This window comes from Gallus gallus, chromosome 4 (assembly GCF_016699485.2).
Source record: "Gallus gallus isolate bGalGal1 chromosome 4, bGalGal1.mat.broiler.GRCg7b, whole genome shotgun sequence".
NCBI classification, from domain to species: Eukaryota; Metazoa; Chordata; class Aves; order Galliformes; family Phasianidae; genus Gallus; species Gallus gallus.
The window spans coordinates 43882276-43905471 of NC_052535.1; the positions used below are offsets into that span (position 1 = coordinate 43882276).

Below are 23196 nucleotides of genomic sequence, written 5' to 3' on the forward strand. Positions count from 1 at the left end.
TGATGTTTGTGATTGTTAAGAGCATGTGGCCCCTTGTGTGAGCTGTTAAGTCTGCAAACTGTTCTGTAAAAATTCCTAGGGCAGAAGATCTCTGTTTTAGAAGATTATGCTGGAGACAGATGCCCCAGTGTTCAGCTGTTTTCCTGATAAAGTCATTTTTATCTTATCTGTTTCCAGCTTTACCTAATTTTCCAAATTTGGGTTGTCAATTAGCCATCCGTATTTTTTCTACGTAACCTCGCTCAGCTAACCATAATCTGTTAGCAATAGAAATGATGAATTGCACAGGGACACAGCTGAACTCTCACTGCTAAAGGGGTATAAAATACTTGCCTTGAGTTTCGCAAGTAGACAGGATTGTTTCTTTCTGTCATAGTTTTCTCTCCACCCTGTTAGTTATGTTCTTTGGGGGCTTGCTTGTGCTTCTGATGCTGAAAATTGTTTGGTTTTTGCTACATTCTTAACATGTTAAGATGTCTTAAATACACTAAGGTTATTTATCTCATCTAATTTATATTTCAGTACATTTATATGGCAGATATGGAATAAGAAGTGCAATTGTCTTAACATGCAAATATTATTTAAATATTTTCTTTCAAAGATGTTCTTTATCACTTCACAGATTTTTATAGTCTGAACTGTTTTTTTGATTTTTCTTTTTCCTTTGAAAAAACATGTTAAAATGGCGTAACTTGCATGCTGTCTACACCAGGACCAATTCTATGGGCATGGTATAACAAATAGACGTAGCATATTTCTTGCTGTATTATCTGTTTTCTGATAGTCAAAAACTGGGATACTTCAGCTTTGATTACATCCAGATTTGATTTATGTGTTGTGATGGAGACCAGTATTTCAGCATATAATTAGCTTTGGTTAAGGTTATAATTTTTCTCTACACATAAGCAGTGTGCCTTCCTATTTCTGCTTTATTAAGAAACTTAAAAATCAAAGATATGTAATTTTCCTTTTTCTTCGATGTTGTAACAGTTCTTCATTGAATTTAAATAGAAATGTCTGCTAAACAGCAGTAACAGTGATACTGCATATATAATTATGCTCATTTATATATATTTTTTTCTTAATAGATGTTGAAGTTACTTTCTTAGAAAGAAAATGTAACTGAAAGTTTCATTGAATTTGTTCTTCCAGATCCAGTTACAGAATAACCTTAGGAAGATGCGTGATCAAGTCCAATCCTCTGCTATTGTTGGCAGCTAGACCCTAATCTCCTTCATAACCTGATAAAGCTTAGTCTTAAAATTAGCTACGTTTTTGTCCTTGTACTCTTACAGGAAGGTTGTTCTAAGGTCTCGTGCCAGCACAGTTCTAGCAATGATGATGATGGTGTTTCATGGCTGTTATTAACAGCTTGTTCTGATCACTGTGAGGTGGCCTGGCCATCCTATATGTTATATTGTCTTGATAAATCCATATAACTATTTGGAAAGGGCAAATGAGGGTGAGAAGGGAAGGAGAGACAACATGCTTACTTTTGTGCCATCAGTAGTCTGGGAGGAGTAGGGGGGAAAGACCTAATTCCCTGCTGGCCTCATATGACAGGCTCCCTGAGACCTAGGTTGGTTATGGCTTATTGCACAGCCTTACTGTAGGCATCCTAATTTCAGATTTATTTTAGGATATTAACAATCATTACACGCTTCATGTTCTCACTGTAAAAGTTGCTACAGCACAAATTAGTAAGTAAAACCAGACGTGGTTTTTTTTTACTATAGATACTGATATAATGAATTTACATACTGCCATATGTATTATGAAAGAAAAACAGTGGATTTCTATACTCTAGTAACTAAGGATTTTTACGTAGCATTTTGTTCTTTAGTGTTTCTTTTTTTGTCTTTTTATCATTAATTCCTATTGTTAATATTGTGGCTTCAAAATATGTGGAAAAAAAATAATGCAATCTGGTAGTTAATCTTTAAAATATTGTTAGTCAATAATTAACAGTAATATTACGGAATATATTATGAAGTAATATCTATGACGCAGACTGACAGAATTCTCTGAAAAAGTTCCAAGTGAATTGGGGGGATGAACTTATAAAGTAATAATTTCTGATGTCCAGTTACTTGAAAATCATTATTAATTTCAAAATCTGCTTTATGCTGATTTAGGGCAAGAGTACAACAAACTTGTCCATATTGTCTCTGAAATAGTCAAATACCTAAAAATTTCTGAGTAAGATCTTAAACAGAAACAAGCAGTTACTAGAAATGCATTTGGAGAAAAATAGTAATACATAGTTGATTTGACATAGTGTATTAAAAAATAGAAAATTTGATAACTGAAGTGATAAATCAAGATAGGGAAGTTGTAACTGCTCATCTGGTTTTGAAGATATTTTATCAGAACTGAAATGAATTGCTGACTTCAGCAGCTGTCAGATTATATGGGAGAACAGTGTCTACTTGTTAATTTCAGTGTCATTTAGATCTTGATTTTCAGAGGTAATCTTCTGTCTTGTGTGTTTCAGATAAAGTGTATGTGAATGTTATATTTAGGGATATGTTTTAGTGTTTAGAGATTGAGGCCACAATACTCTTCCGTTTATCCTTTCAGATTTTTTTGAGGATATGTCTTTGTAATGAACTTAGTCTCAGAGAGAAAAGTTACCTGCAATAAAGTGTCCAGAAGTAAGATCAACATTAATATCAGTACAAGAAAAACATTAGTTTTGTAAATCTTGAATTTCGTAGCTCTGAACTTCAGTGACAGATTACAGTGTTTTTATGCTAGGATCACAATTTACCATCGCTTCATTTATCTGTCTTAGCTGATTTTTCTTTTTGTATTTATGCCTAGTCAATTAAACATTGGGGCCGGTCATTCATCTCCAGTAACGCAAATAAAACACTTTATATATGCCTCAAAGATGTCTCTTTTGGTCTGATCTACTCAAATGCCTTATTAACATCCAACGCTTGAACAAAAAATCAATGTGCTCTATTAGGACTTTGATGTTGCTTTCGTTGCCCTTAAAAGAGAGAACCAAAGAATGATGGCCGCAGGTGTGTAGCAGAAATGTTAAGTCATGGCTTGAACTGGTGATTGAGCACCTGGTGGGAAGGCAGGGCCAACCCAGGGGACCTCAGGTGCATGCAGTCTACCTGAATGACAAGAAGGGGTGGAGCCAGGAGCCACCCCTTCCCAGACCTCATTTAAGATTCCTCATGAAAGAAAGATTCTTTTCTTTGTTTCTATGTCCATGGCTGCTACATTTGGGCATATCCTCATTTGCTGCAGCCTGGGATTTTTCTACTCTGCTATCATTACAGTGCTTTCCATCACATTGCAGAGTTACGATGGGCCAAGTGGATTTTTGGTTGACTGCATGCTATGCTATTTATGAAACATAAAAAACTGATGTAGGCTTTGAACAGCAATGTATCCCAGTTACTGCTGAATTAATAAGGCTATATACCATATAAAATCTTGAGTAATGTGCCTTTATCAAGAGGCAGAACAGCCTGAAACAGACTTTCCTAAATGTGGTGGTATTAATATACTCCAAGCTGTGGTTTTTAGGTTATGAAAAGCAGTATTAATGTGCATATGATTCATTTAGCACATCAGTGACTTCTTTATCATTTAGTCATAGACCAAGGATATTGTTGAGCATTTCTTCAGTTTTTTGAATAGATGTATCTGAAATGAACCTGTATTTCTGATGTAGTTTGATATTGCATAAAATTGCACACTTTACATTGTTTATGGTAAGGCAAAGTCTTCAAAGTCTGCAGGAATTTCAGCAGTATGGTGGGAAGCTCCTTTTTGTTCTTGTGTATGTATCTGTTGAACTGGAGTGATATTTAACAGCAAGCAATATCTAGTTAATCTGGGAATGCTACTTTCCATAAATGTATTGGGTGTCTTGATTTAATTTTTCTGTGGTCTGGTGCTTTTCCCTTGAATGTCATAGTTCTCAAGTAAGAGGTTGGAAAGTATAAGTGTTGCTGCTTTTCTTCCCTGCTGTGTGTCTGAGAACTTAATTTGCTTACCTGACTGCCTTCATGAAAAACTCTGTGCTTGAGTGGAACTGATAATGACACTGAGTTACATACTGGTGTTAGGAGGGAATTCAGCTCTTCTGAGACAGTAGGTCATGTTGACCACCAACTCCAAGTTAATATTTGGCACTTCAAACTGTTATTTTCTTTTGTTTTTTTCTTGATTGAACAGTTCAAGCTTTTGCAATTATTCAGTTAATAGCTTTGGAGATAATTTGTTTTGAAGAAACAATTCAGCCTAGGAAGATACAGGTTGTCTGGGTTCTGGACTTCAGAAATTGGGATTGTGTGGTTCCCAAGGATTTCTCATTATGATGTGAATAATACAACTTCTATTCTTTTTCTTTACAAAAAAAGTCTGACATGAAATTTTCTGTAGAAGGAATAGTCAGATACATGAAGCTATGCTGAGAGAGTGGAAAGCAGCAGATACATTAGAATCATAGAATCATAAAATGGCCTGGGTTGAAAAGGACTACAGTGATAACCCAGTTTCAACCCCCCTGCTATGTGCAGGGTTGCCAACCACCAGACCAGGCTGCCCAGAGTGACATCCAGCCTGGCCTTGAATGCCTCCAGGGATGGGGCATCCACAACCTCCTCGGGCATTCTGATGAATTAGTGAAAATTAGGCTTCCTAAATTTCCCAGCCACTGCTGGTGGCTGTAGCTGAGCCCTTCAGGCTCTGCACACTGCAGTGGAGATGCAGTGTTTGTTTGTTTTTGTTTTAATGTTGTTAAGCATAAGATGTTCTGCATTTGCAGTCATTGCAGCCACTCCTCCCTCTGCCAGCTGAAAGCACTCCCTACGTAACCAAAACACATCACACCACATGACTCTGGAAGTAATTTATATTTTAGAACTAGCTCTTGTGCAGTGAACCACTCTTACAGACAGTATATTTGGGGGAAAAAGACAAATAAATAAGAATGATTCAAACAGCGCCTCATTTTCAGAGCTCGGAAGCACTCTGAAATCAAGCTTGAAGCACTAACCTGCTTTAGTTTAAAATACCGGAATACACAATCTACTGGTAGCTTCAATGCTGATTTCTGTTTCAGTTCAGAATCCAATATATGGATAGCATTTATATTGCTACTAAAAGTATTTCAGACTATATATCTATGAATTTAAAGCTTTATTATCAGGGAATCATAGCAGAGTTCAGATCTGATCTTTGGTTAGCTTGTAGTTTTCAGTAAATTTTAGCACAGAACTCGTCATACTTGCAGGTGTTCAGATGCTGTATTTTTAATTTCCACATTCAGTCATGGCTTGGATGACTTACATTTCCCACTGGTTTGATGAAGATGATTGGCATGAAGGACAGAAACGAGTAAGAATTGCTTAAATTAATATTTTTCTCCTTTTAGTTTTGTTTCTCTTTAAGCTTCTGTTTCTTATGTAACTAATATCAATGTTTCTATGGTGGTGCAAGTTTAAATGGGATTTTATATCATATATAACATTTAACTGATTTTTATTTGACAATTAATGTTTCTAAATGGATAAATGATATTACAAGTTAAGACAGCTTCTTGCATTTTTAGCTTGCATAATTTAATTGCTAGAATTCTTTAATATTTAATGAGATAGAAATCAAGCATTCAAACTTACATTAATTCCTTGTTGTACAGTTCTGTGCATGGAATAAACTAATTAGAGGTGTTAATTGAGTAAAACAACAAAAAAAATCGGGAGATAAGAGATTCACCTAAGGTCATTTCCAAGTTTTACTTTGGATATCTGTGCATTTTTTTTACTTACATTTTTCTAAGAGGAGGTGTAGTTACTATAGCAACATCTGCTGGGTTGCTTGAATTTTTTTCATAACTGCATGCCTTGGGCAAGCTTGATCTATATCTGCTTTCATAGATTTAGGATGAGAAATGAGTACCCGGTTTCTTTCACTGTATTGAGTTGTTTTACATAACTATGTGTAATTTCTGTTTCTCATTTTAATAGTGTGTTCTCAGGTATTAAATCAGAGCGTGGGTGATGCTACTGAAACACAAACGCCAGCAGCTTTTAAAATCCTATTATCATGTATCACACGGTAATGTCATTTATATGCTCATGAATATTAAAAAAGGTGGATCCTAATACCTCTTGCACTATTCTAATATTACATGTGACTCTTGCCTTAGAGTGTCTCAGAAGTGGAATAATCTTTTAATAGCTGCTCATCAGAAACTCATAGATGAGATGTACCTGGAGGTAACATCTTGGCAGTTAGCCAGCACAAAAGCAATCTTTAGTGATTTTTGGGAACTTTGGATTGCAAGATGAGATTCTTATGGAGGATGTTATATGTTTTATACTGAGATAATGCGAAGAAGTACATACAACCATGTATTATAGAATGTATCTGAAAATTCAAGTTCTGGTACTAGATGAACAGTAAATACCTGTAGTTTTGCTACCAGTTATGTATGGTGTCTCAGGTTGATTGTATGTATTTCAAGGTTCTGGATGATGTATTGTTAGAAGTACCAGACTTAGTCTGTTTCAAACTGAATATTTCTACTTGGATTGTCTTGTTAAAATCACGCTTTCAAAGGTATTCTAGTGAAGCTGTACTAGTACTGTATTAAGGAAGTCAAGAGCACTTCTTTGCAAGACTTCCCTCCAGCTTAGATTTTGTAATGCTCAAATGTTATTGTTACATTTTCAACGTAGCGTCTTAATGTTTTTGTTTTCAGTTTCAAATAAAAGTTTGTTTCTGCTTTAATATTCTTATAATAATGTCCCTGATAATTTTTTCTGTATTGTGGAAGATTGCAATTATAAGTGCAAATTTTATTTATAAAAATATTATCCTTAGAGATGTTTTCATAAATAGTCAAGGTGTCTGAATTAAAAATGTGGCAACTCCTACCTAATTTCGGAATGCTTTGCCTTGAAATTAGCATTCCATTCCTATAGGTTACCTTAAATATCATTATATCTCTTCTAAAGAGAAGCATTTGATTAAAATTGTTTCAAAGTTTCTTTTGTATTTACTGCATGTCCTTAGAATCGTGTCATCAGAGATGAGCAAAAATACCCACTTGCCAGGAGGATTATTTTAACAAAAATTACACACATTATTATGTAATAGCCTGTAAGCAAGGGATTAGGGGAGCAGGTGAATGGAAGAATCACTGTATATTTGCTGAGCTGGCACCATTAAGGATGGTAATATTTTTTTTCCTTTCCTTCCTGCTTTCTATCCTAATGCTTTCCATGAAATGCAGATGAGCTTTGTGAGGAGGGTTGGCTGGTTGGTTCTGTATAGAAATGGGGCTTCTGATTCTTTTGCCTCATATCCTAAAGTCACTGCTTGTACCATAAAACCCAATATTATGGGGCAAAATGCACTTTCAGTCTGATTTAAATCCAGACTTAACCAAACATCAGCCTGATAGAACGTTTCTAGGACTGCTTCCCATACGAAGTCAGATGTGCTGTAGTTAAATCAGTTCTGCTAGTACTTCAGCTCTGAGTTTATTGTGGAGGTTTAAAATAGCTATGAAAACTAGGAGAACGTTGTTCTTTAAGATCATTTTTTCTCTAAGTGTTATTTTCCTTGTCAGTGTCCAGATAATCAAATGCACTCATTTTAAACTTGTTAGTTAATCATGAGTTAGGAAACTTGCAGTCAGTGTTTGCAGGTGATGAGTCTAGCCAAGGTTTCTGCTATTCTTGAAGAATGGTGCTGAAATTCAAAGTCTTTTTCAACTGCTGTACACTGAAACTGGCACTCTACCTCTGGGTATTCTGATACTCCTGGAGCAGTAGGCAATGTGTGTTCTATGAATTGTGTACAGAAGTAGAGAGAAACTTGTGTGGTGGTTTGTTTGTTTGTTTGTTTTTTAGAGAAGAAGCATACAGACTGCCTGTGCTGGTCAGTGGTAAGCTAGCAACCAACCTGGCACTTTAAGAAGTCATCAACTTGCTAGGTTAAATCCTGCTGGGAAGTATGAAGTGCTTAACTTCTTTTAACAGCAGTACATGCATAAACCTACATAATTATCCTGCTTTGTCACTGTTGTGATTTATGTAGGCAGTTTGAGCTAATCTTTTGCTCAGAAGCATTCACTTTGAAGCAGTGCACATACGTCCTCAGTAAGACTATTTAGAGACCTATGTTAGCAACTGCAGTTTGATTCTATCAAGAATTAAAAGTTCTTCAGGATTTTGTGGTACTCCCTGCAAAGCAGGAAGGATTTGCATTTGAAGGTAACAGCTCAAATGATATCAATATCAGTTCTGGTTTTAAGCACTTAGAATTGATAAATAACATTGCCCTCTATTCTTTATTTCTAAATTCTTTTTCTATGAATCTGCCTGAATCCATGGCAAGTGATCTTTAATAATATTCATCAATTTGTCATTTGCATAGTGTAAGATTTCCTGTGTTTTTTTTTTTTTTACTTTTGAAGTTCTTCAAATGTGTAAATTAACAGGCACCAGCTACATTTTAATCTTAGGGATATAAAACTGTGCAAAATACTGATTCATGCAGGTGAACATTCACAAGTATTCTCCTACTTTATGAATGCAGTATAAAATTTAGAAAATGTACTAGCTTCCTAAATGTTTCAGAAAGGATCGTTTATTTAAGTTTTGGGGAGATTTCATTGCTCTGTTTAGTCTTAGATTTAATTTGTCTGTTTACTTTTAAATTGCATGTGTAATGGAATATTTCCAATTATGCTTTATTTGATGGGTCTGGGCAGATTACTAGCCATAACTTAATTTCTTAACGTGGCTATAATGTGCTTGATGTTTTCTAGCCCCTTTGGAAGAGTATTGCTTAATATTAAGGCAAGCACAGAGAGGAAGTAGTTTTGTTTCTGCTGTATCTGCAGGCATGGAGACTTCCTGTTTTGAAAATGTCCATGTTTTTAACTAGAAGAATTCTTTGCCTGTTCTCTGGTGCTTCAAACTGGTCTGATAGGGCAGTAGGGCAATAGGGCAGTAGAAGTGAAGCTCTAAGGCATGCAGGTCACGTTTTCATCTCCAATGTTTTTTCCCACAAATATGCTTAAAGTCTCCTTAAAGTAAGTCTACTTAAAGTAGGTCTTTATTATATTGTCATTGACCTTGGAGCAATAGTATGGATGAACGATAATATCTGTATATCAAACCTACAGATGTGGCAGCAAGCTTTTCTCATAAGAAAATGTATGAACTTAACTGGAAGACAGTAAGAATAGAAGCAGGAGATACCTAGGACCTGAGTATACATAGCTGTTTAGAAAACAGGCTTTTGAAATATACACAGGCATATTGATTTACATAAAATATTGTATACTCACTTCTGTGTGCGTGCCATGTTGTAAATATACATCTGCTAATGGTGTTAGTATATGATAGAGGTTGGTGTTTGATGGTTATGCATTTGTGAATACTTAAAACATACAAGCACGGATAATAATTAAAGAGTGCTAAATGTTTGATCTAAACAGCTATTATTAAATAAATACTGTTGTGCAGTCAGAAAAAAACCCAACAAAATAAACTGAGTAGCTGAAGCACTGAAAGGGGGGTAATGCTGAAATTGAATTTGTGCCTGTTGAAGACCTGCAGTTGCTAGGCTACTGACACTGCCATTGTGTGTTGTGCAACACAATGCTGTCTTTTCTCCTGCATTCCTTCGTAACTGCATTGTTACCTGAACATCAAGGTTTAGTTCCTTCATAGTCAAGTGAAGTCATTTTATTCTACAACCAGAACAAGATTTTTGCATTTTGGAAGCAGCAGGGTCATGGAATGATGATGGAAATTCTTAAATGGTTTACAAAATATGATTCTTAGGCTAAGGTAGGAATTTCCAGATGTTGATTTTGATATATAGCCATGTCTGTTCATCTAGTCCATCCAAATGTTATTTTTAGATAGTAATTCTATGATGAATAGAATTGCAATTTAGTGTTTTTTTCCCTATATTTAGCAACTTAATGTTGTTGCTGCTCATGCCAATAGGGAGGGGGGGAAAAACATGTTTTCGTTGTTGTCCTCCCTCTTTCCCTCATCTCCTTGGAAACTGTAGGCATCCCTTATTAGATTTCTAAGGGTTGTATATGTGTTTTTTTTACATGCACAGGTTTTTTCAGTGTATACTGGAGAGCCCAACATAACGACTTGTATATCATTTTTTTTCTTATACAAAGAGAAATAAAAAATAGCCGCAAACCCTATTTTTTTAAGCAAAATAACTGAGTCTGAATGAAGTGACTATTGATAGGAAATCCTTCCTAATATGTTATATGTTTTGTTGAAAGTGTTTGTATCAATTTGTTGTATTTCATCTTAGTACTACTTAATATTGCACTGATGAAAAAGTGTTTTGTTTAAAGGTAGTGCTGCACTTTCTTAACAATCTGCACTTCATTCTCACTTGTAAGAGTACATTATAATATAAAATTGAGAATAACAATATGTTAAAGTAATTAATTTTGCAGGGAGGAGTAAATTTTAGCAAACAGTACCTTTGCAGGTGTTCGCATTCTTGGTAAGTAAATTGATTATAGAAAAATGACCAGGCTATTGCTCTGTCCAGGAAGCCTTTTGATATATAATCATTAATTAAAAATTGAGCTAGATGTATAATTGATCTGGCTCAGAAGTGCATTTCTTGTGTTTTTATTTTAAAGTCAGTTATCCTCTCAGTCTGAGCAACGCAAGTAGTTTGAGATTCCTTTTGTAATATTGTTTCTCATATATATGTATATATTTTCCTCGGGTATTTCTTGTATTACATCATTCTTCCAAGGACCTTTTCTGTTACAGATTTAAATTCCATGCAAATGACTCACAGACAGTAGAGAAAATGTGTAGCTAGAGTGACTGATTTTGTGTAGACGTTTAATGCTAGTTAGCAGAGGTGATCTAGAGGAAAATCTTGTTTCAGACACTGGAGTCATAGATTGCTAAACAGTAATACAGTAATGCTGTAGTAAACTTTGCTTTTTATTTTCCACAACTCATGGTAGTTAAGAAAACTTAGCTTCTTCTGAAAGGACAGTGATGATAAGTAATTCACACTTGTACTAAGCTACTGGTATAGGGTCGTGTAGGTTGGAAAAGACCTCTAAGATCATCTAGTCCAACCATGAATGCATCACCCATGCCTGCTAAACTATGTCCTTCCATGCTACATCTACACATTTCTTGAACACCTCCCTGGGCAGTGTGTTCCAATGTATGACTGTGCTTTCTGAGAAAAAAAATTTATTCGTATCCAACCTGAGCCTCCCCTGGAACAGTTTATGGCTACTACCTCCTGTCCTATCTGTAGTTCTGTGGAAGAAGAGGCCCACCCCCACCTCAGCACAGCCTCCTTTCAGGCAGTTGTAGAGAGTGATAAGGTCCCCCCTGAGCCTCGTTTCTCCAGAGTAAACAATCCCAGCTCCCTCAGCTGCTACCTGCAAGACTTGTGCTCTAGACACCTCATACCTCCACTGACCCTCTCTGGACATTCTGGAGTGGGCCTCACTGCATTTCTTGCAGTGAGGCACCCAAACACAGTAGGTGTTCTGTTCAAGGTGCGGCCTCACCAGTGCTGCATACGGCAGGGTGATTACTTCCCTACTCCTGCTGGCAGTGCTATTTCTGATACAAGCTTCGGTTCCATTGGCTGCCTTAGCCACCTGGGCACGCTGCTGGCTTGTGTTCAGCTGGCTGTCAACACCCCTGGATCCTTTTTTTTTGTTGTTGTTTGATGTATCTAACACACAAGTACTGCGCGTGGTTTATTTTGTCCAGATGCCTCTGTGGGGAATGAACAGAAGAGAACAGCAGAGAAGACATTATGCTTTCATTTAGAAAGTGTTAAAATCTGAATACAGAGGAAAGTGAAGAACAGCTTCAGCTTGCGCAAATCAAGAACAATTCATGTTTTCATTCACTGTTTCCTACTTTTCCACATCCCACAGCTCTAAGAGGGGCATCAAAATTCCCTCCTTTTGTAATGCTGAAGAAGCCTGTGAACTTTCTCTTGGCTTTACTTCTGTTATTGTTCACTTATATCTAATGAACACAAGATCCTACTGTTTAAAACAAAAGCTAGCTGTATTTTTTTAAAGGTAAAAAATGAATAAATTATTTATGGAAACAAAAAGGTGTTCTATTCTGTTATGCGTTTTCATGTTGTATTTTAATGTTTTTATTTTTTTGTCTTAAAGGCAAAAATGTCATATGTTAGACAAGTGGGTCTTCTAGCTGCTGGATGTCAGCCATGGAACAAAGATGTTTGTGCTGCTAGTGGGGACAGATTTGCCTATTGTGCTACACTTGCTATTTATATTTATCAGGTAAGACTTCTTATTTAACAGACTAATGTTTTTTACATTACTGTCAATATCACTTTAAGCCCTTTCAGTATATTTTTGTTTGGAAGTATGATTGCTGGTGAGAAGGTAACCATGTAGTACTCAACCTTCCATTCAAGATACCTTTTCCAGATTATTTTTTCTGCTAGTTAGAACAGGTGCAAAAAGTTGATTTAAACGTTGTATTTTAAGTTGTATGTGTCTAGAATTATTTGCATAAAAAAACCCAACAATCTCTCAATACTGCAAATGCCTGAGGTGAATGAAGTGCAGCAGTAGAGCAGGTTTTGAGAGGAAAATTACATGATTTCATTTGAAATGTAAAGGTAATCTTTTAAGGTAGCTTTAACCTGTTCTGGGGAACTTTGGACATGGATCTGTGGAGTTGTGAATTCCTTGGCCCACCTTTCTTTTGTCTGGTATAAGCTATTACTTTCTGAACTGCAGGGCAGTGTGATCTTTTAAAGATCCCAACTGCTGTACACCAACAAATAAGAAAAAATATAAATGCTGTCATGTGGAATGCTTAGACTGAGAAATACTGCAGGATAAGCTTATTTTAACTGTGCAAGTTATACTGCTAGTGGGATTAGAATAAAATTTTGTGTTGAGTTTGGGGACTTTTTTTAAATTAGACTAAGTAAAATAAGAAATCAGAAGAATTTCATACTCATTTTTGTATTCTGTCACTTGTAGATTACCTATAGTACCTATAGTACCTTTAGAATCATTATGTGAAAAGTGTTTGAGTGCAGTTATTAAAGGAATATAATTGTGTGCAAGTGAAAATAATAACAGATGTTAATACTGTTTGAGCTGATTGAATATTTGACAACTATTCAGTGTAAGTTAAATACATAAAAATTTAATTTTTTGAGATATCAAGTAGTCAGTTGTTAAATTCATCACAGTTCCATCTGTGATGAATTTAACAATTCATAATAATTCATAATAAGCCTGAACTGTTCTACTCAACAGTATTTAAGGTGAATTTTTAAAAAAATTATTTCTAAAGTGAATTTTTACTTTTTGTTTAGCTGGATCACCAATACAATGAATTCAAGCTTCGAGCAATTATGTCTGAGCATAAGAAGACAATCACAGCCATATCTTGGTGTCCACACAATCCTGACATGTTTGCGAGTGCCAGCGCAGATAGTTTAGTAATCATTTGGAACGTGACTGAACAGAAAGTTGTGGCCAAGCTGGATGATACAAAAGGTATTTCAGACATGAAGATTTGTTTGTTTCATACAGATTTTCTCATCTTCAGATATCAGAAATATTGATATACAGTAAAGTAGTAGAGATTAGTAGGCCAGGGGTATAACAGCTACACAACACAATATTCATGTGATCAGATTTGTTATTGTTTATTTTAGAAGATTATGATAATCTATTCAAGTAAATTGCTCCAAACTATCCAGTAATTAGTGAACGGAAAGTATAAAGGAAAGAATAAAGTACTTGACCAATTCAGGAGTTTATATTGTTGTTGATTTCTTGTTGAGCAGAAACAAACATTTTTATCCTTATAAAAAGGATAAATAATTGAGATTTAAACCTTAGATCATGTACTTTCATGGTAACCTTATTAAAATGAGAGCAAATAATGTAGCAGTCAGCAAATCTAGGTAGACAATATCCGTGAATTTGAAAAACAGTCTTTATTGAAGTATTCTGATGCTTGCCCAACTGCATAATATCTTAAGACTTACAACTACCAATTAGGAGATTGCAGTAGGCATCTAGCGTGTTAAATGTCTATACCTGTCACCTGTTCTTGCTCAGTTCTGATTCATTCAGTCGAAACCAACAGGTTGTATTTTTGTTCTCATACACGGTCTGTTGGCCATGTTTGACTCCTGTGTTTACATCCTTGGAAAATAAATGTTGCCTGCTAACAGTCAGTATGTCAAGTTCTTCCAGGGTACTTTGGGACTCACTACTCTCTACAGAGGAGTGTATCTAGGATACCTTTGAATATCTTCTGTGCCTTGCATATGCTGCAAAAGGAATAAATAGGGAAGCGTGCAATGATTTGATCTAATCCAAACCAAATATTGGCTCCAGTTATGCAGTAATGTAAAAACTGATCCTGCTTCAACCAATAAATACATGTGAAGTAACATTTTTTCTAATTTTAAAATTTCTAAAAATCATTTTACTTTTAGGATAATCTGTTTAAACCTCCTGATAATGCAGTGGTAACGAAGACAGCAAAAGCAGCATTAAAATGGCCAAATTGGAACAGTAATGAATTTTCAGCCTGGGGAATTGGCCTTATTGTTTACCCCTTCAGACACACATTAAATTACAGTGATAATTAGTGTTGGAGTTGCTAACGTTGAAATCCTTAACCTGCTGACCCTGTAGGTAGGTGTTATGTGACTGAATTAAAACTGCCAGATGTCCAGAGGTAAACTATTAAGAGTGTGCTTTAATTTTCAGACTTTCCAGTTTTGTCACAAATATGACTCTGTTATCTTTAAATCTCATTGTTTGCAAAAAACCAGAAATTGTAAGCTAGTATTTACTATATTGCTATTAACTTTTGCAAATAACTTACAATAAAACATACTAGTGAATGGAATTGTGAATGAAAGAAAAGAATGTTTTATAGGATCAAGCTTATCCTCCTCCCTTGTGTGTCAGCGTCCTTGGCACTAATGAAATCAAGTATGGCTGTCATAAATTACAGCCCATCAAAGTAGCATTAAGGTAATTTGAGAAATATTTCTACTTTCTGGATATATGTAGTTTATTTTCACACCATAAGATGTTCATACAGTTTTCTCAATTTCAGTCTAATCATTTGTGTATAAGAATAATTGTTTGCACAGGTATTCAAGACAATTGCTGATACTGCGCCTGGCAGTAACGCACTGAATTTCAAATCCTTATTCTGTATGTTTCAGGAATTCCTGCATCACTTAGCTGGTGCTGGAATGAAGGTGACGCAGTTGCATTTGTGTCCCACAGAGGTCCCTTGTACATTTGGACTATCTCAGGACCTTTGAGCGTGGTAACGGCGCATAAAGGAGCACACAGCTTCTTGTCAGATATCTGTCTGTTTAGGTGGCATCCAAAAAAAAAAGGGAAAGTAGTCTTTGGACATACTGATGGAAGTCTGTCTATTTTTCAGCCAGGTAAAAACTGATATGGTGAAACGTATATGTTTTTGTTGTTGATGATCTTTGTATATGCATGTAATTCTGCACTTTTTTCATTTAGATGTTTATGAGCACATGCATGCATTCAAAACTTACAGTATGTCTACTTCTTGTATGTCACAAAAATTACTTAGATGAAAAGCACACAGCATTTTCTTTGTTGCTTCTTCCTTTTGTGATAACACTGAGATTTTTTGACAAGTTACGGAATGATAACAGCCACAAAATTCTACTGAACTGTATTTCCAAGTAATTTTTTTATTCTGCATAGACCAGCTTGAATTTTTCAACAGTCTCTTACTTTGCTTCTGTATTGTTCTAGAGTTCTGTCTTTTAGTCAGGCTTTCTGTAAGCCTGATCTCAAATATCTCTTTACTCATGGAAGTTATTGGAACAACGTATATTTTCTTTCATTATAAATTGGTCAAACAAGCAGACAGCTGTTTCTGTTTTCTGCTGTATTAAAAAATAGTCATCTGCAGGACTACTTTAGGTCAGATATTGCAAAGTCAGCTTCCTCGAGTTCAGTGGAGCGAACAGATGAGCAGACTACAAACAATTTCAGGGGGAGACAAAAGTGAAATTTGAAAAAGTATTCAGAGGATATATTTGATATCACTTTGAAATAATCTGTATTCTTGTGCTCCTAAAGGTTCTAAAAATCAGAAGCATGTCTTAAGACCAGAGTCTCTTAAAGGAACAGATGAAGAAGATCCAGTTACAGCACTGGAGTGGGACCCTTTGTCAAATGACTACCTTCTTGTTGCTAATTTACATAATGGCATTCAACTAGTTGATTCAGAATCTTTGTCCTGTATCACAAAATTTAATTTTCCCAGTGCAGCAGCATCTGTTCAGTGTTTAGCCTGGGTTCCTAGTGCACCTGGAATGTTTATAACTGGAGGTAAGCCTTTTATTTCCCAATTTATGAAAAAGTGGTAAATGTAGCATTTAGTCTTCAAAACTGATATCAAAGGTTTGATCTCCGTTTCCTAACGTTTCTACAAACAGAAGCTTATATATATTGTACAAAAAAAGCCCCCTCAAGTATCTGTGTGGAAAAGAACAGAAAACTATGCTGAACAGTGTATGTATTTACATGGAAGTGATGTCTAACTATTTTTGCTAAGTAATATTTTCCTTATGCAGACTTCAGCAATAATACTGAAGCTATTTGGGAATAAGAATAAAAATGTTGTGCTAGTGCATACCACTTGCTCCTCTGCTTTCTCTATTTTTGGGGAGTTTATCATTTTTAAACTATTTCCTGCCTCTTTCTTATATCCTAGAGATTAGTGTCAGGGTTGAAGAACCTGTGAATAAGGAAAGTTAGACTTTGTTTGACTTACACTTTATAACAGGAATTCTGTAGAGTATATTTTCTGAATTTTAAATAATTAATATGACTAATTACTGTTTTTAATAGTGAAGTTACTGTAGAGGTGTCTGTGCTTGCCTGTAATGTCTTTTGGGATTCTAAGTTTTAATTCATTGGGTCGCCTTTGGTTTTGATTTTCTTTGCTTCTCTTAGTCCTTAAATAGAATCACAGAATGGCCTGGGTTGAAACGGAACACCTAACGGATCATCTAATTTCAACCTCCTTGCTATGTGCAGGGTCACCAACCACTAGACCAGGCTGATCAGAGCCACATCCAGCCTGGTCTTGAATGCCTCCAGGGATGGGGCATCCACAACCTCCTTGGGCAACATGTTCCAGTGCGTCACAACCCTCTGTGAGGAAAAACTTCCTCCGAATGTCTAACCTAATCCTCCCCTTAATGGTTTAAAACCATTCCCCTTTGTCCTATCACTACCCACCCCTGTAAACAGTCGTTTCCCCTCCTGTTTATATGCTCCTTTCAAATATTGGAAAGCCACAATGAGGTCTCCCCAGAGCTTTCTCTTCTCTAAGTTAAACAAGCCAGTTCCCTCCTTCGTTGGAGAGGTGTTCCAGCCCTCTGATCATCTTAGTGGCCCTCCTCTGGACCCATTCCAAGAGCTCCACGTCCTTCTTGTGCTGGGGACCCAAGACACAGTACTCCAGATGGGGCCCCACAAGAGCAGAGTGGAGGGGGGAAATCCCTTCTCTCTCCCTGCTGGCCACTCCTCTTTTAATGCAGCCCAGAGCACAGTTGTTTTCCAGACTGCAAGCGCACACTGCTAGCGCGTGTCAAGCCTCTTGTCCACCAGGACCCCCAAGTCCTTCTCCACAGGGCATATAAAAATAACGTATGTACGGTAAAACAGAATAACTAAAAACATGTTTTTATTATTTGTAACTTCAGATTCTCAAGTTGGTGTGTTACGTATTTGGAATGTTTCACACACGACGCCTATAGATAATTTAAAATTGAAGAATTCTGGTTTCCATAGTTTGCATGTACTAAGTTCTCCTCCAAAGAAGAAGTGTAAGTGTACTTTTGATTGTTATTCATTACAATGCATGCAAGTTAATATTTTTTGTGAATCTTAGCATGGTTAAGTCAATCTCTGAAATCTTGTGGTTGCTCTGTGGTTCTTAGTTAAACAAAGTGTCCTCTCATGCCAGTGAGTGGATGTATAAGGGATCAAGCCCTATATAATATTCTTTAGTAGGCCAGGCTTTGTACTCTCGTTTATGTACATGTGTGTGCACACGTGTGCATATGTATAAACAAATGGTCTGGAATACAAAGCAATATTCTCTATATAACTGTTATTTATTATTACATAAAAAAATGGAAAATAGTCACTTGTCTATATTTTTCTTTTGTTAAGCATTCTTGTTTCCATCTCCTATTAAATATTCTCATACATCCTCGACAAGTGAGGCTGTTCCTCCTCCAACTTTATCACAAAAACAAGCGTTTTCTCTTCCTCCTGGCCATGTTGTCTGTTGTTTCATGGATGGTGGTGTTGGCCTTTATGACATGGGAGCCAAAAAGTGGGATTTCCTTAGAGATTTGGTAAGTCTTTCTTTTTTTTTTCTGTTTTGAAATGACAGTTTGGCTTATCCATCTTTTTCTTCCAACAGGAAATTTATTGTCATTCAGAAATAAAGATTTAAGAGTTTTCAGGTTGATGGTGATGAGGTTTCTTTGCTTGTTTTAACTGAAATTTTATTGATACTTCATGATCTTCTAAGAAATGTTACTTTTGGAGCTGCCCTCGTATCAGCGTGTTTTGAGGGAGAAGCTCACAATTGGGTTTATCACATATTAGGTGAACCTCTTTTTCCCTGGTCTGTTGGTTACTCAAAAGGATTTTTCTTTCTCCATTCAGTTTTACTTGAAAACCTTAAGTAGTTTACAGGTGTACTCCAGTATGTGTCTGAATAGAGGCTTATGTTCTGTTTTCATTTTTAATTAATTTTTCTTTAAATCAAATGAAGTTTGAAAAATTCTTGCAAATTATTTGCTTCTCATGTTTTTGTCAAATTTAATTCCACGAGACTGTTTTGATCAGTTAAGATGGAGAATTCTGAAGGGTTGAAGTATAAGCTGCAATATAGAAGCATCTGGTTTTAGAACACAGAAAACTCACTGGAATTTTAAAAAATGTTTTAGAATGTAATCTACAGAGCTTGACTATTGCATCCCTGGCATTGCATCATCCTATTGTTTTAGGGCAACGTTTTTCTGTTTTTAAGAGTGTTCTTGAAAGGATGAAGTGTTACCATCTAAGCTGTTTTAATGCCTTTTGATTTTGACTGAGTAGTCAAAATGTGCAGGGGTTTTTGAACTCATAATTGATCTAATTGCTTTTTAATAGAGCTGATTTTAGAGTTTACCCAGATATGGACTTCTGGAGAAAAAAACATTAAGTGTAATAAATGGATTTGATTTTTTTTTATTTTTTTTCCTTTAAGGGACATGTTGAGACCATCTTTGATTGTGAATTCAAACCTGATAACCCTGATCTTCTTGCTACAGCTTCATTTGATGGCACGATAAAAGTTTGGGACATAAATACTTTAACAGCAGTTTACACCTCTCCTGGCAATGAGGGGGTTATTTATTCTATTTCTTGGGCTCCAGGTAAGAATATTTTGATTAAGGTATAAAAGTTCTTGAGTCAGCATTGACCCGCAGCACTTTATGTGAAAAAAGTATTTATTTTAGACAGAAGGGTGTCTTAAAAGTTTTTAAATGTAACTAAAGTAACATATTTAATTCTTGTAGAACCCAGTGCTTCAGCACCTGCTGAGATCTACCCTTGTGAGGAATTATGTTTGCATTTCATATTAAGTCTGGAGGAAGAAAACTCCAGTTTTTCTAGCATTACATTACAGAGGTGATTAAAAGGCTTCCTTTCCATGGGAGGCAATTGATTAAAAGAGTTCAAATTGTATTTTATGCTGAAAAAAGTGGAATATGTGTGTTTAGTTCTGGCTCATCCTTATTTGGTATTCTAATCACTGAGCTCTGCTTATTAGAATAAAGATTTTTTTTTTTTGATAAATGTCTACTCTTTCTTAGAAAAGGTGGAAAACTGAACTGGTGGGAACTTCAGGTGAAGTTGGTGGAAAATTTTGATGTTTGAAGTGTTCTGTAACCTATTTAGCTGAATTTGAGAGTACATTTATGATAAAATCACCAATGTCAGTACTTGTTAAGTAGGGTTCTTGTGACTGAATTCTTTGGATAGCAGATAATTTTTTTTTCTCAAGTTTAAGTTCAACTGACTGACTTTCCTATGAATTTGAACTCTTAACAAGAAATGTTGTTATGGGAAGCTGAATGTAGCCTGTATAAATGAAAAGAATTGGCACTTTGTTTTTCATACCAGAGCATCTCTTGCACCTTGTTCTTCTTCAGAGATTATTGGAATTGCTCTGTGGAAATTATGGCAATAAGAAAAAGGATGTTCCATCTTTTGGGTTGTTTTGTTTTAAAATTTAATTTCAGTTTGTATTAGTATCTCATATTAAGAGAATAACTTGTTTGTGAGGGGGAGGAGTAGAATTGGTGTCTTTCAAGATTTGAGCTCTGAATTTTTAAAAAGGTAAACTTGCAAATTTAGGATAATTGAAAGCGTCTCCTTTAGCTTGTATACTCTTAACTTCAGTTCCTTACACTTCATTGTTGTCCATCTGAGACAGAACTTGTTTCTTCTTTAACATTCCTTACTCCCAGCACATACCTCCCAACCTTTGAACAATTGTTTAGCTTCATTCATAAAATATACTCCAGTATTTGTCATTACTTGTATTTGGTTTCAAGAGAACTTTATTTTTCCTTCTTTGTCCCACCAGAGTTTCTTTCCCTTCTGTGTATGCACCTTTTATCTAGACTCCCCTTGTACAAATTGCCTTTTTTGCTTGTAATTGCAATATAAAGTAAGTTAAAACACACATCTCTAAAATTAAATGATAGCTACATCAGGCATAGACAGTCACTGTGGTGAGGAGAATCTTGATTTTCAGATTCTCACATTAGAGTCGTATGTTCTTATTTCCCGCTTGGTAGGGTATGAGTACAGACTCAAGTACATTCTTGTTAGCTCAGGTGCTGCCCAGTGCAAGATTTAGTAAAACAAAAGTACTGTAGCATTCTGCCTGGTTTATGTTAGTGTACAGGGAACTTTAATAGCAAACGATCTTCTTCAAGCTTGAAATATTGAAGTTGTATGTGTTCCTCAGTTTGAGTCATATGCTTACTGAACATTATTTTTGTGTAACTTAAACTGCAAAGCTTTCAGCAGGCATTGAGAATACTTTTTTCAACTATACAACTTCTAGTTTACCCTTTGTTCAAAGGAGGAATGTAGGAATGTGAAAGTGATGTTTACCACTTAATATCAAATACTAGCCTTGAACTGTGGAAAAACTACTGGTTTTGTGCCATTGTTGACTTCTATTCATATTATATTAATTGTGATAGCTTAAAAATGTTTTTTCTCTAAAGGAGATCTGAACTGCATAGCAGGTGCAACGTCCAGAAATGGTGGATTCATCTGGGATGTCCCAAGAGGCAAAATAATAACACGATTCAGTGAGGTAAAATAAGATTATTTCTCTTTTGCTGATTGGATGTAAACTAGCTGTTACCTCTAGTACCTAACAAACATAGCATTTTTAAAAAACATGTGAACAATAGCCTATAACAGAAATCTATAGAAAGAAAGGTGTGAGTGCCAGTTTATCTGTGAGAAGCATGAAGTCTTTTTTACTTCCTCTGAGGAGGTTTGTGACCTGAGAATAATGAAGAACCCGATTGTCTCCAGTATCTTAAAAGTGGTTCTGTAGTGATGCACAGCAAAGGCAAAGTGGTTTCTTTCTTAAAAGTAAAAATGTATATGGACATAGACTTCAAAACTGAGGATCAAAACATAAAATAGTGAAATGATGTTCCATATTACAAATACTAGACCTAGAAAAGAATTTCACTCCCTGAAGTCGAGACCAATAAAACTGCCTTTTCCAACATGCTAAAGCATGTGGCTTATTTAGAATCTTGCCTTACATTACCAGTAATTTCTGCAGGCTTGTGTGTGTCCTGGGAGCAGCAGCATGATTATTATTGACAGAGCACGCACGCATGCAAGCAGCATGCAAGGTTTTGTAGTATTCTCTACTGTTTTATGTGTTCTCAACATATAGCTCTAGTCTTTGTGTTAGACCTAGTTACCTGTGACTACATCTGTGTCAGAGGAAAAGGCTGCTGTTTAAGAAGACAAATGTAGAGAAAAATGTCTGTAATAAAATAAACAGCCATTCAAGAGTTCTAACACATCAGAAGATTGGCACATTGCTACTACTAAACATCTGGTGTTGACCACTCGTCCTGATGCACATCTCACTTAAGTCTTCACAGTTACTCATTCTCGCTAATTTCATTGATAAAGTAGTTAACATTTATTCAAGCTTCAGATTCATGAGTTGCTTATTCTTCCTCTTAATCCAATTTTGTCTCATGTATCCTGGAGACTAGGACAGTTTTACTACTGTCTACGTCTCCCATTACAACTTTACACACCTGGGACCTCATATGGCTTTGTACATTACACTTTACTGGGAGAAAAGGGCTGAAGCACGTAGGAGAAGAAAAAAAACACGAGTCAATAGATAAGAGAAAAGGGTGAGTTATTTCTTATTGATAGGTATTTTGCATTTTTTGAAGCATGGAAAGAATGGAATCTTCTGCATTGCCTGGAGTCATAAAGATTCCAAAAGAATAGCAACCTGCAGCGATGATGGATTTTGGTGAGTGTTACTGGAAGAAAAAAAAAAAACGACAAATACACATCTCAAGCCAGTAGACTTTGACATCATCATCAGTGATTAATTTTAAAACCATACTCACTGGACAAAATTTGGAGTATACTAATCTCCTATATTTGCTAGGATATACTTTTTATGATCTAAAAAATTATAATAAAGAAACTGTTTCAAAAAGGACTGGTGTCTATGACATTTTGATACTGAAACCTCTTCATAAATCTTATTTGGCAAGAAGTATTCTTTGTTTTTTATCTGTAGATAGAGCAGACACTGTCCAAAAGCTATTGCTCTTTGTCTTCGTTGTTTTGTTTGTGTTCTGTTGTTTGTTTTTTTTAATTTTGTTAGGAGTCACTATTATAGAACAAAATGGTATTTCCAGTTTTATTGTTATAGAAAGATAATAGTTTATTTGCAAAAATTATCAAATGCCAAGGAAGAATTTTGTGTGTATTGTGTTTCAGTACCTTTAAAAATC

General features: G+C 35.6%; 1 protein-coding gene across 5 annotated transcripts in view; it reads left to right on the forward strand.

Annotated features, from left to right (window-relative positions):
* Positions 1–23196, forward strand: part of WDR17 (WD repeat domain 17) — an 82708-nt gene that overhangs the window by 2711 nt on the left and 56801 nt on the right. For all 5 annotated transcript variants that reach the window (XM_040700192.2, XM_040700193.2, XM_046940687.1 and 2 more), the window contains exons 2-11: positions 5297–5364; positions 12200–12328; positions 13384–13567; positions 15265–15495; positions 16172–16423; positions 17806–17928; positions 18278–18465; positions 19368–19536; positions 21406–21497; positions 22621–22703. In XM_040700192.2, the coding sequence (XP_040556126.1) occupies positions 5299–5364; positions 12200–12328; positions 13384–13567; positions 15265–15495; positions 16172–16423; positions 17806–17928; positions 18278–18465; positions 19368–19536; positions 21406–21497; positions 22621–22703 (1517 nt within the window). In that variant the 5' untranslated portion in view covers positions 5297–5298. The remainder of the gene's footprint in view (positions 1–5296; positions 5365–12199; positions 12329–13383; positions 13568–15264; positions 15496–16171; positions 16424–17805; positions 17929–18277; positions 18466–19367; positions 19537–21405; positions 21498–22620; positions 22704–23196) is intronic.